Raw genomic sequence first — 23,430 nt, 5'->3', positions numbered from 1 at the left:
AAAAATTAGCTTCAAATACAGTTATTTGTCAACCAAATAAGCACTAACAATAACGAACTAAGCCTCGTAATAAATCCAAATGACATTCATAGGTAGACAACCTTATCAATTACAAATCTGTAAGGTTACAAAGATATATTTTTTGGATACAGTACGTAAAGACGAAAGTATATACATAAATTCAAGGGGGATAGATAATGCAGGAAGAAGTCAGCCACGGCTCACCCTGTCCGGCAATGAAAAGATCAATCTTCTTTATCATTGGCATACCCAAATTTTCCTTTCTTGCTTACGGTACCTCTTTGTTCAGCTGCAGAGCTAGTGCTTGGTCTATCATCATGGACTACACTGATACTGCATTCAGCATCGTCGTCAGAATCACTCTCACTGCTATCCCATACCTCGCAACCAAAGTTTGGATCACTGTAAACTCTTAGCTTGATGTTATTATATCCTGCAGCTCTGGCAATCGCCGTTGCAGCTGCTTTCAAGCAGTCTTCTTTCGCTCTTCTACCATCTATCATCCGATTGCTACATAAACTTGCAACAAATGATATAACTACTGCTAACATAGCTGATCCGCAACATATTATGTTGGGAAGACAATTCATCATTTATCCCCACCTTCCCCAAAGGACAGAATATATATTGACATGATTTTCTTGACTCCTTATTTTGGAAATGTTCTGCATTCCGTACATTAGGGAATAATACGTACAAAACTTGTGTACCACAGTTGAAAGAACAAGTAAAAGAACCAGTAAACGCTTTTTTAGCATAAATCTAAATTTTGCGATTAATAGACGGATCATTTTTTCATGGTAATATACTACCTCCATTTCATATTATTTATACGTTTGTGGTATTAAATTTTGAGATATTGATACTGGAATGATCCTAATGGAGTTGCTTTCTTAACTTCGCATCATATATTCACATAATGATTGAAATACAGAATAGCAACAACAAATTATGTCTGCCTAAAAAAATGGAAGTTGAGTGCATGATGTGCTTTTCTTCTTCCTCCCAGTGGCGGATCCACGTAGTAACAAGGGGTAGCATGTCAGAATTTTGGTATAAAATTTTTGAAACTGCAATTTATCTTAGATGGTAGTCATTATTTCAGTGGTAAGAGGAGAACATGCTAAGGTAATTAATTTGATACTTCATACCGTTATGCAATATTTTTTATCGTAGTTATTTTGTTATAAGTATAATACGAAGTATATCTTAGTAATTGTTTTTTTTTTTTTTTTTTTTTTTTTTTTTTTTTTTTTTTAATAAATTCTCAGTCAAATGTATGCATGTCCAAAATCACACTATTATTTAAGGAAAAACATATAAGGGCTGCATATAAGGAGCTAAAAATGAAAAGAATTGACAATAAATAAACATTTATTACATTGATTTACTCGTAAATTGTCGATAAATTCTCAACTTAATACTAAAAAATGAAGTATATTAAATGCTTATATGCAGCCCTTAGGACTGCATATAGCATTACCCGTCATTTAATAAGGAGCACAACAAATGTACTAAAATATTGCATTGCATCAACAAAATCACTCGTTTTATTGATTTGCTAATCGTTTTTGTGGGAATTTTTCAATATGAATCCCTAAAATAAAGTCTGGTTTTAATTTAAATTTTAATTTTCTTAAACAACTACGCGCTAGTGCGCTACCCAGATTGGAAATCCTGGATCCGCCACTGCTTTCTCCTCTTTAATTTTGCAAAGTTTATTTACAAACGTTGCAACATACACATTTTAAGAATAACTTATCTTCTTTCATACCGCAAATATTCAGTATACCTGCATAGTTACATTTATATCTCTAGTTATTTAATGACTGCAATCATATAGATAAGTTCGTAATTTTTCTTTTCACTCTCTTCCTTTTTTACACTATCTAAAATCTTGTACATTTCCCCATGTTAAGATATTAAAGGCACATAAATATTAGTTTTTGTGTTACATGATGGACCTAATGTCATTATGTGAAATCACAGGTCTTTGTACATTGATATTTGATTTACAATTTCAAAATTTTATCTAAACAGTCTTCATTCTTTTGTTTAGTTTATATAGCTAAAGGTTGCAAGGATTACCTCATTTCTGGCAAAATTTGGCATGTTCGACATCGACCCAAAAATCTTATCTGAAACATGATTAAGGGAAGTTGCAACAAAGGGAAGTTGGGCCAATAAAACTACGCTTATCAAGATGACACCTGTGGCGGCTGGGAAAAAAAAAAACAAAGATATAGACAGCAGCATGAGTTTTGGCACCTGCAAATACCAGGACTCTGCCCATCCCTGCTTACACTGGAAATACATTTACTGATAATTACCGTTGCCATCCCAGTCTTTCGGTACACTTAACCTGCTAAATCTGGCGTCGTATGGTGTAGCACAGCACAACGTACTGGTAACTATTTAAGTGGCTTCAACTCTTGCTTTGTTTCCTCTTCGGCTCTTCCTCCCATTAAAAATTTGTGGTGGGAGAATGATGTGATAGTTCATCTTTTTAATTTCTGGTGGCAACCGGTGAGACTAGTATAAAATAAATCTTAAGACTACTATAGAAGGAGGGCACACATATAGCATTACAGCAGATACAAATGCTAATCTGCTACAAATTGATTAAGGGAGGCTGCGATGGCAGCTCATCTACGTAGACAATACAGCTTGAAAAGACCACCATATATACATTTAAGTATGATAATTATATCTTGAGAAATCAGAATTCAGTAAAAGCTCTCAATAGCAAAGAAAGTGATGCAATTGATTGCATTAGTTAATAAGAGCTATTACTGACAAAGAAACACCTAATTCTGAGGTTCAGTAGTTATACAAGAGAACTTAGTATAAAAACAAAAAAGTCTCAGCAAGGTCTGCTAAGGTTACCAAGGATTGCATTGTTTTGATTATATTTTAATATCAGTACAAACATGAAAAGGGCTAGCACTGATTCAAGTTTGCAATTGATATGTATGTTTGTATATGAGATTACCCAGAATTACTTCTGGATAGAGATTGGTCTTGTTTCTTCGTGTAAAGATGAATGATTTACAAAACTTATAATCCCACAAGCTCATGATCCAACAAGCCCTTTAAAACGAGCATATGCGACAATAACCACAAAGAGTACAGCGCTAAAAAGACCAGAAAGGATAATCACCTGCAAAATGGAAAGACCTTTAAGTACAATTTGAATGCGGCAACATTTACTAGCTGAACTTAAATGCTAAAACTGTGTTGTGTACCCATTTAAAGATGTAATCGTGATTATCCATCCAAGTATAAGGTATATTCATGCCAAAAATTGCAGCCACCAAAGAGTAGATTGATAGGCAAACAGTTCCAGAACTCAAAAAAAGCTCCAGCTGCATGATAAGTAATCACAAAGAAACAAATCACATGTATCAATTATAGACAACCTAGGTAATCTCAAACCCTTAAATGACATAACTATTGAAAAAATTTAGAAGATTAAAAAAATATTGTAAGAAATCGTTAAATTGCATGTGAAACCCGCATTCAGGATTCCCAATCTAGTTACTAGTTTTTCTCACTGACAGGCAAATTAAGTTGGGAATACTAGCACAGTTCTTCCTTGCTCTAACTTTTGAGTTCCCGAATGACAAAATATTATTTGGAAGTTAAGAAACAGTGTCACACTGATTGCTCCTAAAGTCCTGAGTCAGAGTCCCTAGCAATATCAAGGAATTGACACAAAATTCCAATACCATACAAGTTAGACGCTTTTAGCCTAAAGTTTAAGCACTTTACTTACACCCCTTAGATATAAACTCAAGATTTTCAGACTTTGAGCTAAGTCCCATCATTTTGCTCAAAGCTTTACAAGGTTTCCCCCACATAAAATCTTCTCTTCTCTTAAAGAAGAATTGCCTTTAATTTTGAACCATAAGATCAAAAGTAACAAGCAAAAGGAGAGAAGATTGGATCTATTTTCTTTTGATGAACCCATTAATTCTTGACTCTTGTTTCTTGGAGAGTTGAGTTGGTGTAAGCAGAAGTAAGAGACATGAATTAAAAAGGTGGGTGGGTGTAACAAAAAGGTACATAAATTATTGGAAAGTGGTGAAAAGGTGTATAAAAAAAAAAAAAAAAAAAAAAAAAAAAAAAAAAAAAAAAAAAAAAAAAAAAAAAAAAAAAACTGGGACATGGAGGTAAGAATCGTAAGATAGTGAAATGTGTTTGTGAAATACGAAATACTTCGTATTAAACAAGTGGGTACACCAAATAAAAACACATCAAAATGGAAGGTGGGTACATCATAAAAGCAGAGGGAGTAGTAAAATTCCCTTGTGTCTCTACCAACTTCATGACCTATGTCACATATATTATTCTTGTATCTCTTGCACCAATAATTACATCAACCAGAGCCACATGTAGATGACCAAAGCAAAGGAAGCCATTCCTTTTGCTAGCAATATTAAACTAAGCACAAATTGTTAACAAGACTCAAAATATAAGCAAAAGTGTTTTTTGGCATCGTTCACTCAAAGACATATGGATTAACATTGGAGCGCTTTTATACACCCCAACATACTCATAAAACTTTTAGCCAAAGCTTTTTGACTTAATGGATATGAGTTTGGCAGCCTTTATTCATTTCGGTTGCTCATCTACCATGTACTCTTAAAATTATTGCATCTAGCTAAATCTTGAAAGAAAATCCTATATAGGAAATTAAAAAATTAAAAAATAAGAAAAATACCCTCATCAAACAAACTAAGAAACAGGAGAATTTATGGCATCAAGTGGTTAGGGTCAAATACAGGTAAAGGTTCGCTCTGATACATACTGTATGAAATTAGCAGATTAGTGAGGAAAGCCAATACAAGCAGGATCCTCAGAAACAAGGAAATAACAATCAATTAATTTAGTAAAACAAATGGTGCTTCAATTCTAATAAAGTTCTATATTCAAGCATCAGAAGAGGGGGAGAGAGGGGAGAGTCCACACCTGAATCAACTGATTTCGATGATTGTCAAGCTGCAGAGAAGATCAAGTTTCAGTAACAACAAAAGAGGCATTCATGTTTCAGATATCAAAAGTCTAGATTGAAGCAATTCTAAAAGATTAACTCACCTGAATGTTAATGTAATCCTCAGTGTCATCAATGTATTCACGAAGCTGCAAGTTCCAATTCAAAATCATCATTTTATGGTTGTAAAAAATAAAGGTATAATGTGCAGAATGCAATTTACACAAGCACCATGACCCCGAACAATCCCAATCCACTCCTTTACACAATGACAACTAACCAACAAGGGTAAGCAACAGGCAACCAGCTCAAGGAACACAATACAGAATTTTTTTCTCTGGCCAAATAAAATATTGTAGGTTATATTAAGCTAATTGGGAGATGGAACACTGAGCCCTTTCTCACAAGGTTCATGTAACAAGTTAACAGAACAATGCTAGTGGTGAGACATACATGTTAAAATTGCATACAGTGCATAAAAACTTTTGTTGCACTGTAGACAACAGGAACCAAAAAGAAAATATGATTAAGATTATCAGCAAAGTATAATAGAAATTCGGAGAGTTGACATAACTGGCACTTAAGATCTTCCATTTCAGTTGGACCAAGAGGTCTTTGACAGAAACAATGAATCCCCTTACAAAATTACATTTTAGGGCTCACATTTTTAAGCATTTTCTATCGTATCTCTACAAATATTAGGAAAATGCTGACCCTCACTGACCACCAACCACATTCGTTGAAAATAAAATTAATATAAAAGAAATTATTTTAAAGTGAAAAGCAATAGTAGGCATGTAGTAATATATTTATTGTTGTAAAAATGATTGTCTTTAGCTTCATGACCTATTCTACATGAATTGCTGTAATAACTTCTAACTTCTTGTTTTACAAGTATTAAGGTTATGGACAAATAAACTAGCATGAAAGCTTGAGTCAATTGATATACAACTCAAGATGACTTACATGAAAAGAATATTGAAGAGATTTTTTTTTTTTCCCCTTCCATATGACCATATCCCAAATTTCAGTCTACAGCTTCATAACCTATTTTGTTTGATTTGCTATAGTAGGTTTTAACGTCTTGTTTTACAGGTCTTAAGGTTAAGGATATATAAACTAGAAAGAGAAATTGAGTCAATTGATATACAGCTTGAGATGATGCCTTATCCTCCCATACCCTTTGGGTTTCTTGCCTACTTATTATTTTATTAACTCACAAAAAAAACTTACTCTCTTCCCCAATCTCCACTATTTTGAACCAATCATCACCACAGCTGCTCAACATGTTAAATTGGACTACAAATTACAGTTACATGGGCTAGGTCAGATATTCCTGTCTCTAACAATATGCAGATTCACCACATTTCAGATAAACTTCTATTCACATAGATGCAAGCAGATTAACTACAGGATTGCATATTAAGCTCAATAGTTCTTCACAATACATACCGTTGTTAATTTATTTAATGTCCCGTCAATTTGCATGAAGTAAGCCTGTAATTCACATCCAGAGCAAATGAAGATTACAGTTAAATTATTCACACTAACCAATGGCTCGAACATTATCTTGCACTTTGTACAAGAAATTGCAGGCTCATACAAGTGTTTAAAAGAGAAGGTAATATAAAGTAAGGACACAACATTAGAAAGTAACTCATCTCTTCCAAAAAAAAATAAATAAATAAAACCTAATAAAGATTGTTATAATAACCTCTAGCAACATCTCGAGTTCCTCAACATCATTCTCATCACCACGACCTGTGACCATACTTGCTCTGCTTGCTCTCGATATCTTAGAGATAACAGTAGGGGAACTAGGAAACCAGTTGGCTCCTGATCCACTAACAGGTGAAGCAGGAGCAGCCAACTTTCTGGACAGGTAAAGGTCAGCCATATCACCATCATCATCCAAAAGTTGTTCAAGCTCATCTCTCACCTACAAAAATCAAATTACTTGAACTTACAACAATAAGACGACATACAGACTATTTACTTAGTTATTCTAGGTAAAGAAATAACAAAAATTCTAGTTCTTAAGCTTGAATGATGGAAAAAATAATCTTAAAAAGAAAGTCCCACCATCTTTTCTTGTCATACGGATAACCATTAGTCAACAAATAGAAGTAGAGGTTGATGCTTTCATTGTCAGATGTGCCTTCCACCACCTCTTCTCAGGAAGATGAAAGGAACTACAAGGTGAGGCGTTCGTATGTTTAGGCATGGAGCTTAATGATATTTTCGCACCTAAAATTCTTAGTTAGGCATTTCACCTTCACCCATATGCCCAAATCGGATATGGTTTCTTTACAAAAGAAACAGCTTTGGCCATGTGCCATGAGTGTGGAGTGTCTTGTAGACATCCATCCAAATGATATGGTTCTACGAACTCAATGCCATGCGTGGGGATATTTGGTGGTGGTGCCACTATAGGAGTTAAAGAAGCTCCACCATCTCCTTCCCTTCTCTTTGATTTACTCCTCCCAAAAATTTTAAATACCCGGGTTTGGTGTCAATGGTAATGAGATGATACAAAACTTTAAAAATGAAGGAGGGACAAAGGATTAGTAACAGAGGCTCATAGAGCCCACATCACATGCTTTAATAGTTACATGGGGGTAGGCTTTCCCTTTGAACTGATAGGACAATTATTTGGAGACTGCCAGAATAGAATACATGACAAACATCTGTAGGAGGGTGCATTATATAAGCACAAGAAGTAATTATACCATGGTACATACCCAGCCAAAATGCTAGTATCATGAGAATATCTAACTTGACATTGTTACATGCAAATTTAAAATTAGGGCAAACTTGGATAATAGTGTTGAATGCCCAGCCCATAACTCCCCCACTCCCTTACCATCTCCCCCCCCCCCCCTCCCCCCCCCCCCCCCCCCACAAAACACACACACACACAAAAAAAAAAAAAAAAAAAAACTAAGGAAATGGAGATAAATAAAAAGAAAGGCTAGATTGGCAAGTCATTATAGTAAAACACAATTGACAATTCAAAACTCCATCATCAAAAAATAAAAAAGAAAACCTTATAGCACAAATAGCCTTATATTTCAAGTAAATCAGTTTAATACAGCCAAAATCAAGAAATAACATCTAAGAATAAAACCTTTCAACCCCACCTTTAAAGGGGTCTTCAAAAGTTTAAAAGATGTAGAGAATTAGCTGATTAAATAGTTGGATTAACAAAAGATGAGAAAGTAGAACCTTTTGAACACGAGCAGTCAATCTTGTCATTGCACTTTTCAATTTCCTTACCCTGTCCAAGTTCCAGCTGCTTATCTGCAGATAAGCACAAGTTATTACAGAAATCAGACTATTTCAGGTGATTTAGATTTATGAGTGGGCTGTGAATTTTGCTTATATTATATTTTTAGTAGTATTAAGAACCAGGAAAAGGATGTAACTTCGACAACAGTATTGCTAAGTAGAAGGGAAATAAAGAGAAATTATCATACACATGTGACCTATAACAAAATGGAGCAACAGATAATGCAAAATATTTTAGGACATAAAAGAAGACATTTTGCGTGAAAAATTAAACCAATTAGGAATAAATAGAGAGGTTTACAATATTAAAAGAGATGTGACTTTTTGCAATTGGTAGTTCCTCATATAAAGCTAAGATTTTAATGTTAACACACAAAAAAAATGTAACTATCGAATTAATTGGATCAAGCCACATGTTAGCAATTAAGAAAGTTCTACAACAAAATCAAGATACTTCATAGAACATAAGGCTACAACTTAAATTTAACAGATTAGACATCATTACTAATGAAGCCAAAACAAGAGAGAAAAAGTGATTATATTCTAACCAACATGCCCGATACAGATTATGGAAAGCAAAATTATTTTTTATAAAAAGGACATTAATGTGAACGCAAAGGGTAATTCTTTTGTAGAGCCTATCACTCTATTACTCAACCCTATGGGCTTTGATGTTGACAAAAGGCAAGCTTGGTGACAAGACTCACAAGGACAGAAAGTCAACTTGAAGGAGCCGAAGCTAAACCCTAGGTTCTACCTAGGTGGGAATTTACTCCTTTTTTTAAAAAAATAATTACTCCTATTCTATCTTTACTAGCTTTCTAGTTTTAGCCCCAAGGTTTTGGAATCCACTTGGATTCATTTTACTTGGACTAGCTTAAGTCATTTACATGTTTTTAGCCTTAGTTTCCTTTATTTAGAGTTTGATGTAATTTAGTAAAGTTTAAGTTTCCTAAAACATGCAAAACTGTGTGCTAGTTGTTACTTGCTAAGGATCCGTGTTGCTTGAGAATCAAGACTTCCTAATGGCGGTTTCATAGCTATTGAGTGAGGGACTTGTCCTAACCAACTTAGGAAAGCTAAACCTAGTAGATGTAGGTTTATTTCAAGCCTATAAATAACGCATAATGATGTAATGTATGACAATAACTTCAGATTGATACAACTTGTTTTGCTTAAGATTTGTGCTTTGCTCTTGCGTGCTCTTGATAATCAATTCAGGAGAGTTAAAATTATCAAATCACTTAGCTCCAGGAGGTGGTCTAAGTAATTTGAGTAGTCAAAGCATTCGTCCAAGAGGTGGTCGAGTGGCGAGTGCACTTGTCATATCCAGTTCACTTACTATAATTCTTCAAGAAAGTACTCAAGATCGGATCTTTATTTCAAGATTATGATATTTCTAACATCTTGACTCAGGGGGTTAGGATCCACATTAGACATCCAAATATCTCACAAGCATAATACCTAACAGAGTAGACCTAATACCAAATCCACCAAAGTTACAGTTTTCAAAGGACATGGGAGCCTAAACATTTTTCAAAAAGCCCATTAGGGTGGCACACTAACCTTAGACGTCAGCTCATCCAATGCTGGATAAGCAGCAGTTTCCAGATCAGTAGTACGTGCAGCAAGAAAGCTACATATTGAGTCCAAGGCCACCTCAAGTGCACGGAATTCAAAGGGAGATTCTACAAATTTGATGGAGATAATCAGCTAAAGGAGAGTTCAGATACAAAAATTGAAGAATGACATAAGGAATATATAGAGGCTAAAAAAACATTTTTAAAAAAGAAAGATAAAATGAAAATAATATCTATTGGTTTAACATCACAACTTCAACATTTTGGGACTAAGGCTATGTTGTTGTTGTTGGTTTAGTATCACAACTTCGCAAGACAAAAACCCACAATTCCCACCTTCGTGGATGATATTCAAGGATGAAAATACCCTTGAGATTTTGAGAGTGAATGTAATTTACCATCTTCTTCAGTAGCTTCAACATCATGTCCTCCTGATTCCTTCCCATCTCCATGAACTTTATGTGCAGCACTTCCTGGGGATAAGCGCCTCTGAAGTTCTTGAACAACAGGGATTACATTTTCTTCCGAAGGGTCTCGAAGCAATACCTACAAGTATAAAAACAAAGTAACAAACCACGTCCTTGGGAACTTGAGGTCTCACTTTTCCACAAAGACTAGATTTTAACCTAAAACATTAAGAAAATGAGAAATAATTTGAGGCACCAATGTTAACAGAATTATATATGAGCATTAATAGGACTATACTACTATTTGTTATTCGTCTATATAAACTTTTTTTTTTGGGAGGCATCGTCTATATAAATTTGAAACTAACAATTTTACTTGTTTGAAATTATTTCAATTACAGTATCCTGGGTCAGCAAAACACCCCATACAGAATACATATCTAATGTGACTTTAACAGGCAGATTATTAGAATAAATGAGAAACACCAAAAGTAACCTAATTAGAGTCCAAGCCAATACAACACTAAGGATCCCAAGCCCATAATTGTAATAAAACTTGACAAACAAGCTAAACACACAAGCGAAAATATAAAACAAGCCAATTCATTAATTATAGTCCAAACCTTACAGATATTTTCTTGATGAAAACTACATCAGAGAAGCCATACACTACATGTAATTGGTCATTATAAGAGTACAATGCAACAAAATAGTGCATTTCTTAAATCTCAGATTTTAACTTGGCTCCCCATTACAGTTCCATTAATAAACACACCCAACAAACTAATACATATTACAAAATGTAAAGCAGTTAACTGGACAGCATTAGAAAAGATAAGAGCCAAATCCCAAAATAAAATAAAACGAGATGTTAAATACTGGCAATACCTCATCAGCAGTTATTATTGCCTTGATATGCTGAGCATCCAAAACACCAAATAAATATACCAATCAGCAAAAGACACACAGAGACAAAGAGAAAAAGCAGAAAAGAAAATTTGAAATAATTTGTCGAGATTTGAAGTAAGAAAAGAACCTCCAAGTTCAAAACAATAGCTTTCTCTCGACCTAAAATAGTGGAAGGGTAAGAGAGAAGAGGATCCAATATACGAAGATCACGAGCATGAATTTGAACACGGTGCATAATAGCATACTTGTCAAGATCAAGAACGGTAGCCTGACCAGGAGAATCAAGCAAAATCCAACTGCGTGATCCAGCAGGTTTCTTCTTTAGACCCACACTTAAACCCATCTGAGGGTCCACAGGAACTACATATCCCTCTCTCCCCATCACTGTTTTTACACTTATTTCATTCCTGCAAAAATAATCACCACAAAAAGTACACTTTTCTTCAGAGACACATCCAGAAATTTTGAAATGCAGTACTAAAATAAACTTCTACAAATAAAAATAATTAATAAACTACAAATTAACAATTTGCTATTTTGCTCCTAAGGAAACATGATGACAGTGCTTAAATAATTGTATATAAATCAAAACTATTCTTCACATGTTTTTGTTCAAACTGCTTCATGATATCGTAATCATTAATCTAAAGACACTCTCTCCATGTAAGTGACCAAAATATTATTTTGAAAGTGATCAACTAATCCATCAGTGACAAAATTAAGGCAACCAATCAATTTTTTAAACCTAATTCAGTCGTTTAATTACACATAAAAATCAATGCACTTGTATACTTAACTCAGTTAGCACTTAGCACTAAAATTAAAATTAGAAACTACTTGTATTGTTTATTGCTCTCTAACTTACAAGATGATTTATTGATTTATAAGATCTTAACTACTAGATTGCGAAAAGTAATAGGTGAGGTGTGATGTTCTAGCTTTATTCCTTGAAGGAAAATATCTTGCTTGCCTCTGACTAAAAACACACATCCCCTATAAGTATGATTAAGGTAGACATGATGAGAAAGCCTATGATTCAATTGAGTGACGCTTTCTAAAGTCTGTTTTGTATGAATAAGGTTTCCTTAAGGAGTTAAGGGATATCCTACCAAACCTGACAAGGTAATCCTATATTCCTATGTCTTTGTTGTTCTTTGCTTTGGGTATAAACTTCGTGCAAAGATGTTTGGTTAATACAAGTGAGAACCCTGATACTAATTTTCATCTTAGTTGTGAGAAACTGAAAGCTAAACATTTGACATTTTCGGATCATCCAATTTTATTCAAAAAGAAAAAATATGTCATTAACACTCCTCATAGTGCACAAAAGGACAATGTCTCCTCAGAAAGAGAATAAATAAAAAACAGAATTACAAGTAAGCCCAATCCCTTTGTACGCATTAAAACAATTTGGGAAAGCCAAAATTGTAATAATGGGAATGAAATTTAAGTGTAATTTACTATGGAAACAACCTATAATATCTATGGGAACACAACCTCATCCCACAAGCATGTGTTCTCTTCATGCTTTTCCATTAACTCTTGACAGGTGGTATTAGGTAGGAATAAAAATTATGAAGAAAAATAGACAAATTAGGGGTTATGTTGAGAGATTATGGGTCTGAATCTGGATTTTATTTCAAAAATTACATATAAATTCATTCCCATTATCATTGTTTATACACGGTTAACAAACGGAGCAAAAGGTATTATTTCCATTTATTTACAACCAAAACGAGCCAACGTCTCAGAAAGAAAAATTGAAAAATCCTAGGGAAGTTCTCAACAACAAAAGAAAATTCTGCAATAACTCACGGAAATTGACAGAGGTCATACAATTAGTGGAGTGAGTGGTTTGATTTAAAGCAAAGCGAAGAACCATCCCACTGCAAATGTATTAGTGTGACACATAAAGGGGGCGCTTGGTTAGTTTATTTTTTGGATTGGAAACAGATTAGATTAAACCAATATTGTTATAGTGTGTTTGGTTTGATAGCATGGTAACAATTACCATTACCTAAGGGTAATGGTTACCCCTTATTTGTTACCTCTCAAAAAAACTTGGGGTAACAAATACCCTTACCCTGCTCTTAACAAATACCCTTTCCATGGTTAAACCAAATAAATGAAAAGGTAATATCTAAATGATTCATTTCCCCCTTATTTGTTTCCTTTTCACTCCATTTCCATTTTCCGAACCAAACGTCCCTTAGTGTATAAGCATTTCAATTCCTAGGCTTCACTTTATTTAAATACTAGTTTTGTGCCCCGTGCAATGTTCGGGTTGTTTATTGAATTTTAAAATAAATTTTTTTATCTAAAATATATATGTAATTTGAAGATTAATAATTACTTGACAATGATTGTCTATTTATGGGTATAATATGAAATAATAATCACTTGACAATCTAAAATATAAGAACTAATAATGTACAACCAAAAAGAACAGTTGTCTAAAGATGTGATCTCTTTTCATTTTCTCAAAACATCTAGGGAAATGTTGGTTGCATGTTAAGGTTTAAGAGAACGACTAAGTATAATAACACGTCTCTTTGATTTTTTTATTTTTTCCTTTTGTACCTCTCTAGATCCGTCATTTGTAAAGAAATATCGGTATTTTATTGAAAATAAAATTTTAAACCAAAAGTTTTACTGAAAACAAAACTCTAAGAGCTTGTTTGGCATTATTTTTTGTTTTCAGTTTTTTTTTTTTTTTTTTAAAACAAAAAACCAAAAACAGGAAACAAGAAAAAGGAGTTTCCACTTTTTTGTTGTCAGTTTTCAAAATTATCATAACTTTAACAAGTTTAACTAATTTTAAATTCATTATATGACATATATCATATTATTTTGAAAAACAAAAGAGAAATTCTCAATGGTAACCCCCAACTTCTGTAACACTGAAATGATAACCCTCTTTATTTTTAATTATACAAAATGACCCTCATTAAGAAATTTATCCTACTTATAACATTAATGAGTCTTATTTGGTTAAAAAATTAAACCATGGTTAGATTTATTTTTTTTTTAAAAAAAAAAATACACAAAAAAAACCACCCAACCTACCACCTCCAGCAACCTTCACCATCAGCCTCTCCCATCCACCACCTCCACCTCAGCCTCACCCAGTCGCCGCCACAGAGCCACCAACCCCTCACCCCAACCCGACAATCCCACCAGACCCACGACACTTCCTCTTCTCCTTCGACCCACGACCCATAGTATGGTCACTCGCCGGCTCACCGTACCTCCATCTCTCTCTATTGACAAGCCACCCGAATTCGAACACCCTCCCCAAACCCAGACCCGAAACCAAATCCCTCCTAACCCGAAACCGAATCCATCCTAACCCGAAATCAAAACCACCACCTTCAATCGAAATCGTGTCGGTGTTTGAACTGGTGTGCGGTGGTGGGTTTTGGTGTTGTAGAGGACAGAGAGGGAGAGGCGGTGGTCGGGAAGCGTTCATGAGTCCTGGGTTAGGGTCGCCGGTAGTGAAGGAGGGTGGCGGTGGCTGGCAGGTTTAATTTGAAGGTGGTGGTGTGCGTGTGGGTGGTTGATTGGTGGGTTAAATTTTTTTTTTTTTTTTTTTTTAAAGTTCTTTAAAAAAAAAACCTAACCATAGTTTAGTTTAAATTAACCATTTAGTGAAATAAGGTTATAAGTGAGAATAAATTTTTAATTAAAGTCATTTTGTACAATTAAAAAAAAAAGGGTCACCATTTCAGTGTTACACAAATTGGAGGTTACCATTGAGAATTTCCCAAAACGAAAAACCAAAAAACAAAAAACCACAGCGATGCCAAACGAACCCTAAAATAACCTTTTTATCCTACTAAATTTATCCAAATTTTATTGAAAATAAAACTCTAAAATAACATTTTTATCTTATCGAATCTATTATGCCTTTTCCTATTCTAAAAAATAAAACATTCAAATAAATCTTACGTGTTATAGTATTAATTAATTGCCGCTTACGTGGCGTGACACTTGGCGAAAAGTTGGAATGTCAAGTGTCGTTGTCTCGTGACCTGGCTAACAGTTTAGCTTTATACATTAGTTATATAATTTATCTTCGGTTTATAAACCTACTATAGGCTCTTATTGTGTTCAAATTCAATTAATCCTTCTAAGACGGCCATGATGCAATCCTTCAATGAACATAAAGCAGCAGTTCTAAGTTGCAGGTGGCTAGTGACTAGCTAGTATGTTTGATAGAAATAACTCTCCAATTGGTAAGCTTTATGTTAGTGCATACATTTATGTTACCTGAACTCTTCATTTCACCTCAAGTATCCATGTCGTTGGACACTTCACTTTTGGTTCAAAACCATGGATTTTTTTTCACAAAATAGCCGAGTCGAACGCTTGTACCTGTATCGGACATAGTTACGTGAGTCCATGTAACATAGGCATACGTGTTTCTCTGAGACTACATACGTACGCAATTTGAACACAAAGAAATACTTGCTTGTCTAGTGCCCGTTTGTTACAGGATACGTGGTATCTTGTTTAACGTCGCCTACATACTCACAACTTCACAAGTTTTTCTAAGGCTAAGTACGTAGGCAATTTGAACACAAAGAAATACTTGCTTGTCTAGTGCCTGTTTGTTAAAGGATATGTGGTATCTTGTTTATCGTCACCTATATACTCACAAGTTTTTCTAAGACTCTGTACACAAATTGAACACAAAAGAATACTAGTCTTATGCAATACTTGCTTGTCTAGTGACTAGTTGTCAAAGGATATCCGGTATCTTATCATCGCCTGCATAAGCCGTAAGTACAAAGCAAAATACGACAACGCCAACGAAAGCTGCTGGAACAATCATATTACAAATATTTTGTTCTGGTGTTGCTAGATTAATGGTTTTTTTTTTTCTTATTCGAGTAAACTTACTTACTGATCTTTTCCGGTTAATAACAAAATTCAATTGCCAACAAATAAATTCAGAAACAATTTCACAATTCTAAAATTCCAAATCCGCAAATCATAATCATTCAAATTAAAATCACAACATACGTTGCAAAATAACTTTCATAAACCATAAAAAAAAAAAAAATAAAAAAAAAAAAATAAAATAAAATAAATCAATCACAAAACCAAAATAGAATTAGATTCTCAAGTACCTCGAGTCCTCGAATAATATGAAGAGTTGAAGAAGTGGTGATGTTGACCGACGATTCAGGTAGTCGGTAAAAGGAGGAGAGAGAAAATCTGGGAATATTGAGTGAGTAAGAAGAGAGTGAAGGAGGCTACATGCTGTCGAATTTTGCAGGGAAAAAGAGACCTTTGCTCAGGGAATCAACTTCCAAATTCGTATTATTCGGCGTGTTTTTTTTTTTTTTTTTCAAATTTTTGGCGTTGTACTTGACGTCTCTTCTTAGCAGCTCCAACTTGTACTTTTTATTCCTTGTTTTGACATAAATCTTGTATACTTCACACAACTGATTTATAATTTATTATTGGATTCGAAATTCCTTACTCAACACCCAAGGTGACTTGACCCAAATTTTTAACCCGAATTGTTGACCTTAACAGACTCAATACTCGAATTGACCCAAACCTATACTTTCCAAAACTCAAAATGACCGAAATTAAGTATCAAAAACAATAACTCAATTTCACTCCAATAAATTGACCTGAATAAAACCTATATTGAACACAACCCAAACTGACTAGTGTGTGTTATAATTTTAGTTTTCTTTTTCATGAAAGCCCACTCAAAAATTAAAAATGGAGTACCCCATAGTCCATAGTTTACTTGGAATGGCCAGATTGTAAAGTAATGAATTGCAAAATTTGTCTTTATTGGAGCCTTTTTTTTTTAGGAGTCTTCATTGGAGCCTTGTCTTCCATTATTTACTTCATTTGATTTAGTCCCCAATTATTCTCTGAAGCACCGAAGTGTGGTTCTGAGAGCACTGGACGTCTCTTTAGCCGGTCAACCAGATGAGCCATGTGCCTCATTCCAGATGACAGTCTCAAATGCATGGTGCACTTGTTATAATGAATGGATCAATCAATAGCCAATGTTATTAACCATATCAGAAAACAAAATGATGAAATAAATAAACAGGCCTCTCAGCACAGAGACAAAATTTAAAAAATTTAAAACACGGGTGCTAATCAACATCAAGTTGACAAGTATTCTGCAGTTAACATTTACTGTACCTTTTTGATACCACAGAACACGAATTCCATTGGGCAAATTTTCCGACAGCTCTTGAGCTGGATCTATTAAATCCGTTGGTTTCCAAAGATGCATACCATTCTACATGACTACAAAAACCTGGGCAACAAAGGCTAATAACATGGATTCCACAACAGAGTGCAAAGCTAGTGTAAGATGTGCAGTGTGGAACTCAGAAGAGTAAGGCAGACATCATTTCTGACCAGCAACACAAATCGCCTGCAGCTTTAAGCCGGGTAACATGTGCGCCGCAGATCTGCTATAACTTTCCTCATAGTCCTCATTGTTTGAAACCAATAAAATAATGTGGAATGAGCTTTAAAAAGTATTCTGAAAGTATTAATGCAGTCCAACTAGTGCAAAAGGTGGTAATAGTAGAAACCAGTTGTGACTAAGTGATAAACTCACACTTGAACTGTACAAATCCTAACTAAACAAGCTCAGATCTCATATAAGTTCTAAGAAAAGCCTGCTTTCTATACATGAACACAAACTAAAAATCATGTACAGGTGATTCAAGTTCTAGGAAAGTCCATACTTCATAGACAAGCTGTCACTCCTCAGAGCTCCTGTGGGATCATCAAATTGTTATCGTACCAGAAAATGACAGAACATATTCAGTCATCATCCATGTCAAGTATACATAGCTGTTCATCCGTCCATTCCTGGACTGCAGCTCTAGATATCAATGCCAACCTTTGCTTCTTTACCCCATTTGATCCTATAGGCTCTTGATCATCTTGTTTCTCAACCACTATTGAACTAGCCCCAGTTTCTGTCTACTGCATTGACTTTAGACCACCAAGTATTTCAGACATGTTTCTCTTGGCTTGGTTCTCAACCATGCCTGGAGCAGAGCTGATACCCCTGAGCTGTTGTTGCTTATGAACACTATTAACATCACATACGTCACGATCATCAACATTATTAGGCAGCCTTGAACTTGTGCCAAGAGGAGCATGCACAACAGTGCTGGGTTTCTCAGTTGAGCTCATGTTACAGTTACTTCCTCGCAGCAGCCTTTTGTCTTGAGCAACATTTGCCTGCCCATTCTGATCACCCAAGTTCCCAATCATGCAAGGAGCAGAACTCAATTCTCTAACCTGCCTGTAATTTTCATTATTGTCAAGGTCCTGAAGGTTCTTATCTATGCCTTCCAATGAGCCAGAACCTGGTTGGCTGGTTCTGCATGAATTTCCTCCCTGCCTTTGACTGTAACACCCCATAGCACTATGGACATTATCAACTAAATCAGCACGAATGGGCTCCTTGAAAATTCTATCAGCTGCATTTTCAACCTGTCTGTCGCCACAGAGGTTGCTAGGCTGCGTACAGTTCTCCGTTTCAGTAAGCTCTACAATTACTGATTTTCCTTTCCGCTGCACATCTCCGACAACTATTCCAGTTCTTTTAGATACCAGGGTTGAATTCTTTTCCGCTATCTCTAAGTTTCTGCCGTATACTATAAACAAAATGACCTAAGCAAATTATATATATAGCACCTCAAGGAAAGGTAACTCAAAGTCTTATTGTATATAAGATCAGAGTAAAAAAGCACAAGGGGATCCTGTCCTGAATCACACTCTAGTTTCTAAAAGTAGATTTGGTGTGAGATTTGAAAATGATCATGGGTAATAGTGTCAAAATGAATATTAACGCAAAAATATCCCCTTTTGTACAATAACTCGAAGCTAGAGCCATTTTCAAATGTTATAGATAAGTGACTGGGCAAATGGAGAGAAATATAAACTCAACTATTAGTAAACATGACGATGCTATTAATGGTGAGGGAATCATACGATAGACGCCCATAGAAAAACATAAGAGCAGATCTAGCAATTAAAGGAAGAAGATTTTTATAAATATATATATAAGAAAGGAAAGAAGATTATTGATGAAGATTAAGGGCATTTCTACAACTGCAGCACACAGCTATTAGTCATATCATATGTGAATTGTGTTAGGAAAGAATAATCTTCTTGCTCCCATTACCTCAAGGCTTAATAGGTCAAACCAGCATTAGCTGTAAGAAAGCTCCAGAATATAGACAGATGACAGGGAAGAGACAATAATTAAAATTTAACATAAGCCCCATCCAATATGAGTAGCCTCAAATCACATTTCAAAAAGCAATATTTCCCACAAAGTTTAGTTCATTATCAAAGATTCTAAAGACAATATCATATTTTAGGTCATATACACTTGCACATACTGTAATAATATTTCCTGGATGGCTACCAAAAGTCTCTTAAAAAAACCCCGCAGATAGCTTATCAAAGCAGTGAGAAGAAACACAGAGCGCTTTAATAAGACACGAACATATTAGCAGCTCTTAGAACAGCAAAATCACGGTGATTTCAGTATGACAGTTCTCCTAGATGTCTATACAGAAACAAATATTTCAGAAAGAGGAAACACCGATAAATGGTACCTGGAGAATTGTCTAGATTACCTTCAGTAAAATCATGGACTTCACAATCTACAGAGACCACCTGCACTGAGACATTGGAGTGCCTTGAGATTTGTGTTGGTACAAATAGGAATATATTCCAGTCCATATAAAGAAGCAAATTAGATTAACACAAGTTCACATGCCGTCATAAGAACAATTGCATACATGCTTCACAAACTCAAATGGATGCAGTAGAATAAACGAAAAAGTAGTTCAGTGGGCTGATGCCAAAGATTCCAATGGCCCCAATTACTTCATTACAAATACATTTCATAGTTCAATTTATTTCCTTCATGCAGAACAAGCAACAACTTCAAAGTGAGTTGAAATACTAAAATTGTGCAATGTAACTCATAAGGAGCCATTAATCATATACCAATGTAACGTTGTTCCTGAACTATTCTAATTTTCATATGTCCTTGTTATTTAAACAAGTCACTTTCATTTTCGTTTGGCACAATAGAAATAATATATTCACGATTTTTGTGGCATGAAAAGTATATTTCTCATTCTCTTGTAGTCATGCAGAGTACCTTGTTATAACTAAAAAATGGTAAGAACAGATTACTCTTAAAGCTTAATTGAATTAAGACTATTATATGAAATCTGAACAAGACAGCCGTGTGAATTATCTTTGGTTTACATTGAGCTGTTTCTCACACCCATTCCCTTCGAAATTAATTTCCTCATTGGGTCTCTTCAACTTTTCATCCATCGCCTCCAAATAGAAACTTTGTATATAATTGTTTGCCTCCATATGATGCATCATCAATACAAGTTTACATCGAAGTATCAAACAGTTTAAAAGTATACCGCACTCTTAAAATCAATCACATGAGCATACCTTAGCAATATTGCTTCTTGTAATATTTAGGTAGCAAGATGTGCATGAAGAGGAAAAGGCAACAACCTGGAAACATCTCCCACATTTCAGATAACAGCATAAAAAGGATTGGTTACTAGTTAACAATTCAATTTGTTAAAATAATCAATTAGTGAATAGTACAAAAAAAGAAAAAAAATAATTCAGCAGTTATTATTTTTAAGAACAAACCTTCTGGAGTATCAAAACTGAGCCAACAGTAATCAATCTCCCAAACTCCCCTATGCTGAGGACTTTCCCATGAACACTAGCACTAATTGTTCCAGTTGGATCCTACATGGCAAGTTCCAATGAACAATTAAAAGACACAAATATGTCCAAACTCCAAAGTAACTCAGATATACACAAATGAGATATCCAAAATGACGTGGACATATACAATCTGCAAGGGAGTGAGGGACAAACATCGTGTGTATACCTTAAAGGTAATCATCATATCACCAAGACCATTTGGAGCACAAGATTTCACAATTGCAACAACCTATAAATAAAAGCGAACCACGACAATAAAGGGTATAAACTAGTCAGCCGTGTGAAAAGCGACCAAAAAAGCAAAAATCAGCTCAGGGCAATTGGATAAGCAACTACAATTAGCATTCCTATTTTCATCGCTCAATTTGCTGTTTCTAACTAGTCTACCTCTTATTCGAGCGGAAGCTGATTGAAAACCAAGTAATCGAGTATACAACAACCAAGTTGTTTCAATAGCATACATCATTCCATCAACAAGAATAGCGAGTTACAAATAACAAACAACCCATATCATCCCTGAATTTTTGCCATTTCTGGTAGATTGGTTATATGTTTCGATTTGATCAAACTAAAATTAAAACTCAAAAGAGTCACTTGTTTTCTACAAATCACTAAAAAGAAAGTTCATTTTACACTCGAACAGGCTAAATTTATGCAGCCTACTACAGTAATCTTCATTCCAATCACAAACTAATCAAACCAATCACCGCATATTTGAACAGATTAAAAGATAAAAGTTCAATACCTTGTCAAATCTATCAGCATTCACACAGTTTTTGATAGCACTCAAAGGGGTAATATCAACCACACCTAATTTTGCACAAAACAATAAACCCTAAATCAATCAAATTAAACCAATATAAAACAAAAAAAAAAAAAAAATGAAAACCATTAAAATGAAAAGGAGAATGAAATTACCATGAGTGCGAAGAACATCTAGGGCAAAAAGCCAAGGATTACGGGAAAATTCTTCCCCAGAATCTTGTTGAACCCTACGAATGTACTCCTGAGTGGAAATCTCAGGGGACTGATTTCGATTAGTAGTCGAATCGAATCGATTGGTTTGGTGCATAGCGGCTTGGATGGCGGCGGCAGGACCAGGAATGAGGCGGTGAGTGGTGGGTGATAGCGGTGGTGGTTGTTGCGGTGGTTCCGGTGGGAGGGGAGAGAGGGAAGGTTGAGTGGTGCAGCGACGGAGGAGAGAGGTGGAGGTTGAGAGGTCGGCGTCGTCAGTGTCAAGGGCTTCCCATGGCTCCTCCACTTCCATCGTCCCCTTTTCTTTTTTGGTGAAAGAGTTTGAGTTTCCCGCCTTAATGTTGTTACGTGCTGCGTACTCGACTTTTATGGGAGCGTTTGGTGAGTGGGAATGGTCGAATTGAGATTCACAAATTCTTGAGTTAGTGGGACTTTTATTAAGTTATTAGGTTAGATCTCGTGTCATGTACGATTTATACTTATAAATTAAGTAAATCCTATTCATTTCACCTTATTTTAGGTGAATTGAGATTAGTTTTACTGAACTGAAGTTATTTGTGTTGAACTTTTATTATTTTTACTTAATGGAAATTATGTTTGCTGAACTTCAATTATTTTTAGTGATTTTATGTTAAATTTCCTCTTTAAGGTTACTGATTTTTATTGAACCGAACTTATTTTTACTGAACTGAAATTATTTTTGCTGAATTGAAATTTTTTTACTGGATATTATTTTTTTAACTTGAAGTGAACAGGGCCTAATTGATAAGTATTATAATCATAAATTTTTTTTTGAATATAAGAAAAACTAATCATAATATTTTTTTCTTTTTTGAAACAATTATAATCATAAATTATTTGTCAAGGAATAATAAAAGTATGCATTAGGTTGATCTAGCATTTGCATTTTTTAATTGTAACTTCTAATACATAACTAAAATAAAAGTAGGCAAAAAATCTAAGCAATCTTTTTTCTTATTATAAAACAGGTTAAAAATTATTTTAAGAATATAAATTTTGGTTTATAGTCGCCTTTGTTTTTTGAAATATTTATGAAATCTTTTTATTTTAAATATAATAATTACTCCATTAATATGAAATATGTATAAAAAAAAATATTATTTTTGTACATGATTTGTTTCGTTCATTAATAGATTTTTTTAATAAAAAGAAAAAAGAAAAATAACTAAGGACACACCAAGAGATGACACGTGTCATTTCTGGTGTTTTTTTTAGTTTATATTGATTAGTCTCGTGCGAAGCACAATTTGAACAAATAATTTTTAAAAAATTTGTTTATTTTTTCATTCCAAAATTAAAAACAAAATAAAATTCCCAAAACGAATGATACATCATATATTTTTTTCTTAAACAAAAAAAAAAAAAAAAAAAAAAAAAGAGCTCGTTGAATAATTGAATGATGAAAGGGTACTCGACGAAGAAAAATTAAGTTATTATTGTTAGAGAGAATAAA

The 23,430-nt window shown here is 34.4% G+C and overlaps 2 protein-coding genes across 3 annotated transcripts; both read right to left on the bottom strand.

Moving 5' to 3' along the window:
* Positions 1 to 2,764: 2,764 nt before the first annotated feature.
* Positions 2,765 to 16,567, bottom strand: LOC145576632 (magnesium transporter MRS2-I-like). Of its 2 annotated transcripts, none has more exons than XM_081634357.1 (13): positions 16,331 to 16,567; positions 15,457 to 15,572; positions 11,326 to 11,605; positions 11,178 to 11,207; positions 10,281 to 10,428; positions 9,869 to 9,990; positions 8,240 to 8,314; positions 6,729 to 6,953; positions 6,467 to 6,511; positions 5,119 to 5,163; positions 4,993 to 5,022; positions 3,267 to 3,386; positions 2,765 to 3,181 (listed from the first exon to the last, which is right to left on the bottom strand). In XM_081634357.1, coding segments are annotated over exons 2-13 (1,209 nt in total). In that variant the 5' UTR covers positions 15,459 to 15,572; positions 16,331 to 16,567; the 3' UTR covers positions 2,765 to 3,094. The 2 variants fall into 2 exon arrangements, with proteins under 2 accessions (XP_081490483.1, XP_081490484.1); XM_081634358.1 differs by having other exon boundaries at positions 15,468 to 15,572.
* Positions 16,568 to 20,648: 4,081 nt separating this feature from the next.
* LOC145576630 (uncharacterized) lies at positions 20,649 to 22,272 on the bottom strand. Its single transcript, XM_081634356.1, has 5 exons — positions 21,900 to 22,272; positions 21,727 to 21,791; positions 21,148 to 21,210; positions 20,901 to 21,002; positions 20,649 to 20,756 (listed from the first exon to the last, which is right to left on the bottom strand). The coding sequence occupies exons 1-5, from the start codon at positions 22,246 to 22,248 to the stop codon at positions 20,673 to 20,675; spliced, it is 663 nt and encodes a 220-aa protein (XP_081490482.1). The 5' UTR covers positions 22,249 to 22,272; the 3' UTR covers positions 20,649 to 20,672.
* Positions 22,273 to 23,430: the final 1,158 nt, after the last annotated feature.

Source organism: Chenopodium album, chromosome 13, assembly GCF_948465745.1.
Source record: "Chenopodium album chromosome 13, dcCheAlbu1.1, whole genome shotgun sequence".
NCBI lineage: Eukaryota > Viridiplantae > Streptophyta > Magnoliopsida > Caryophyllales > Amaranthaceae > Chenopodium > Chenopodium album.
Note: the sequence above shows the minus strand (reverse complement) of the source record. Positions and strands in the feature narration are given on the sequence as shown.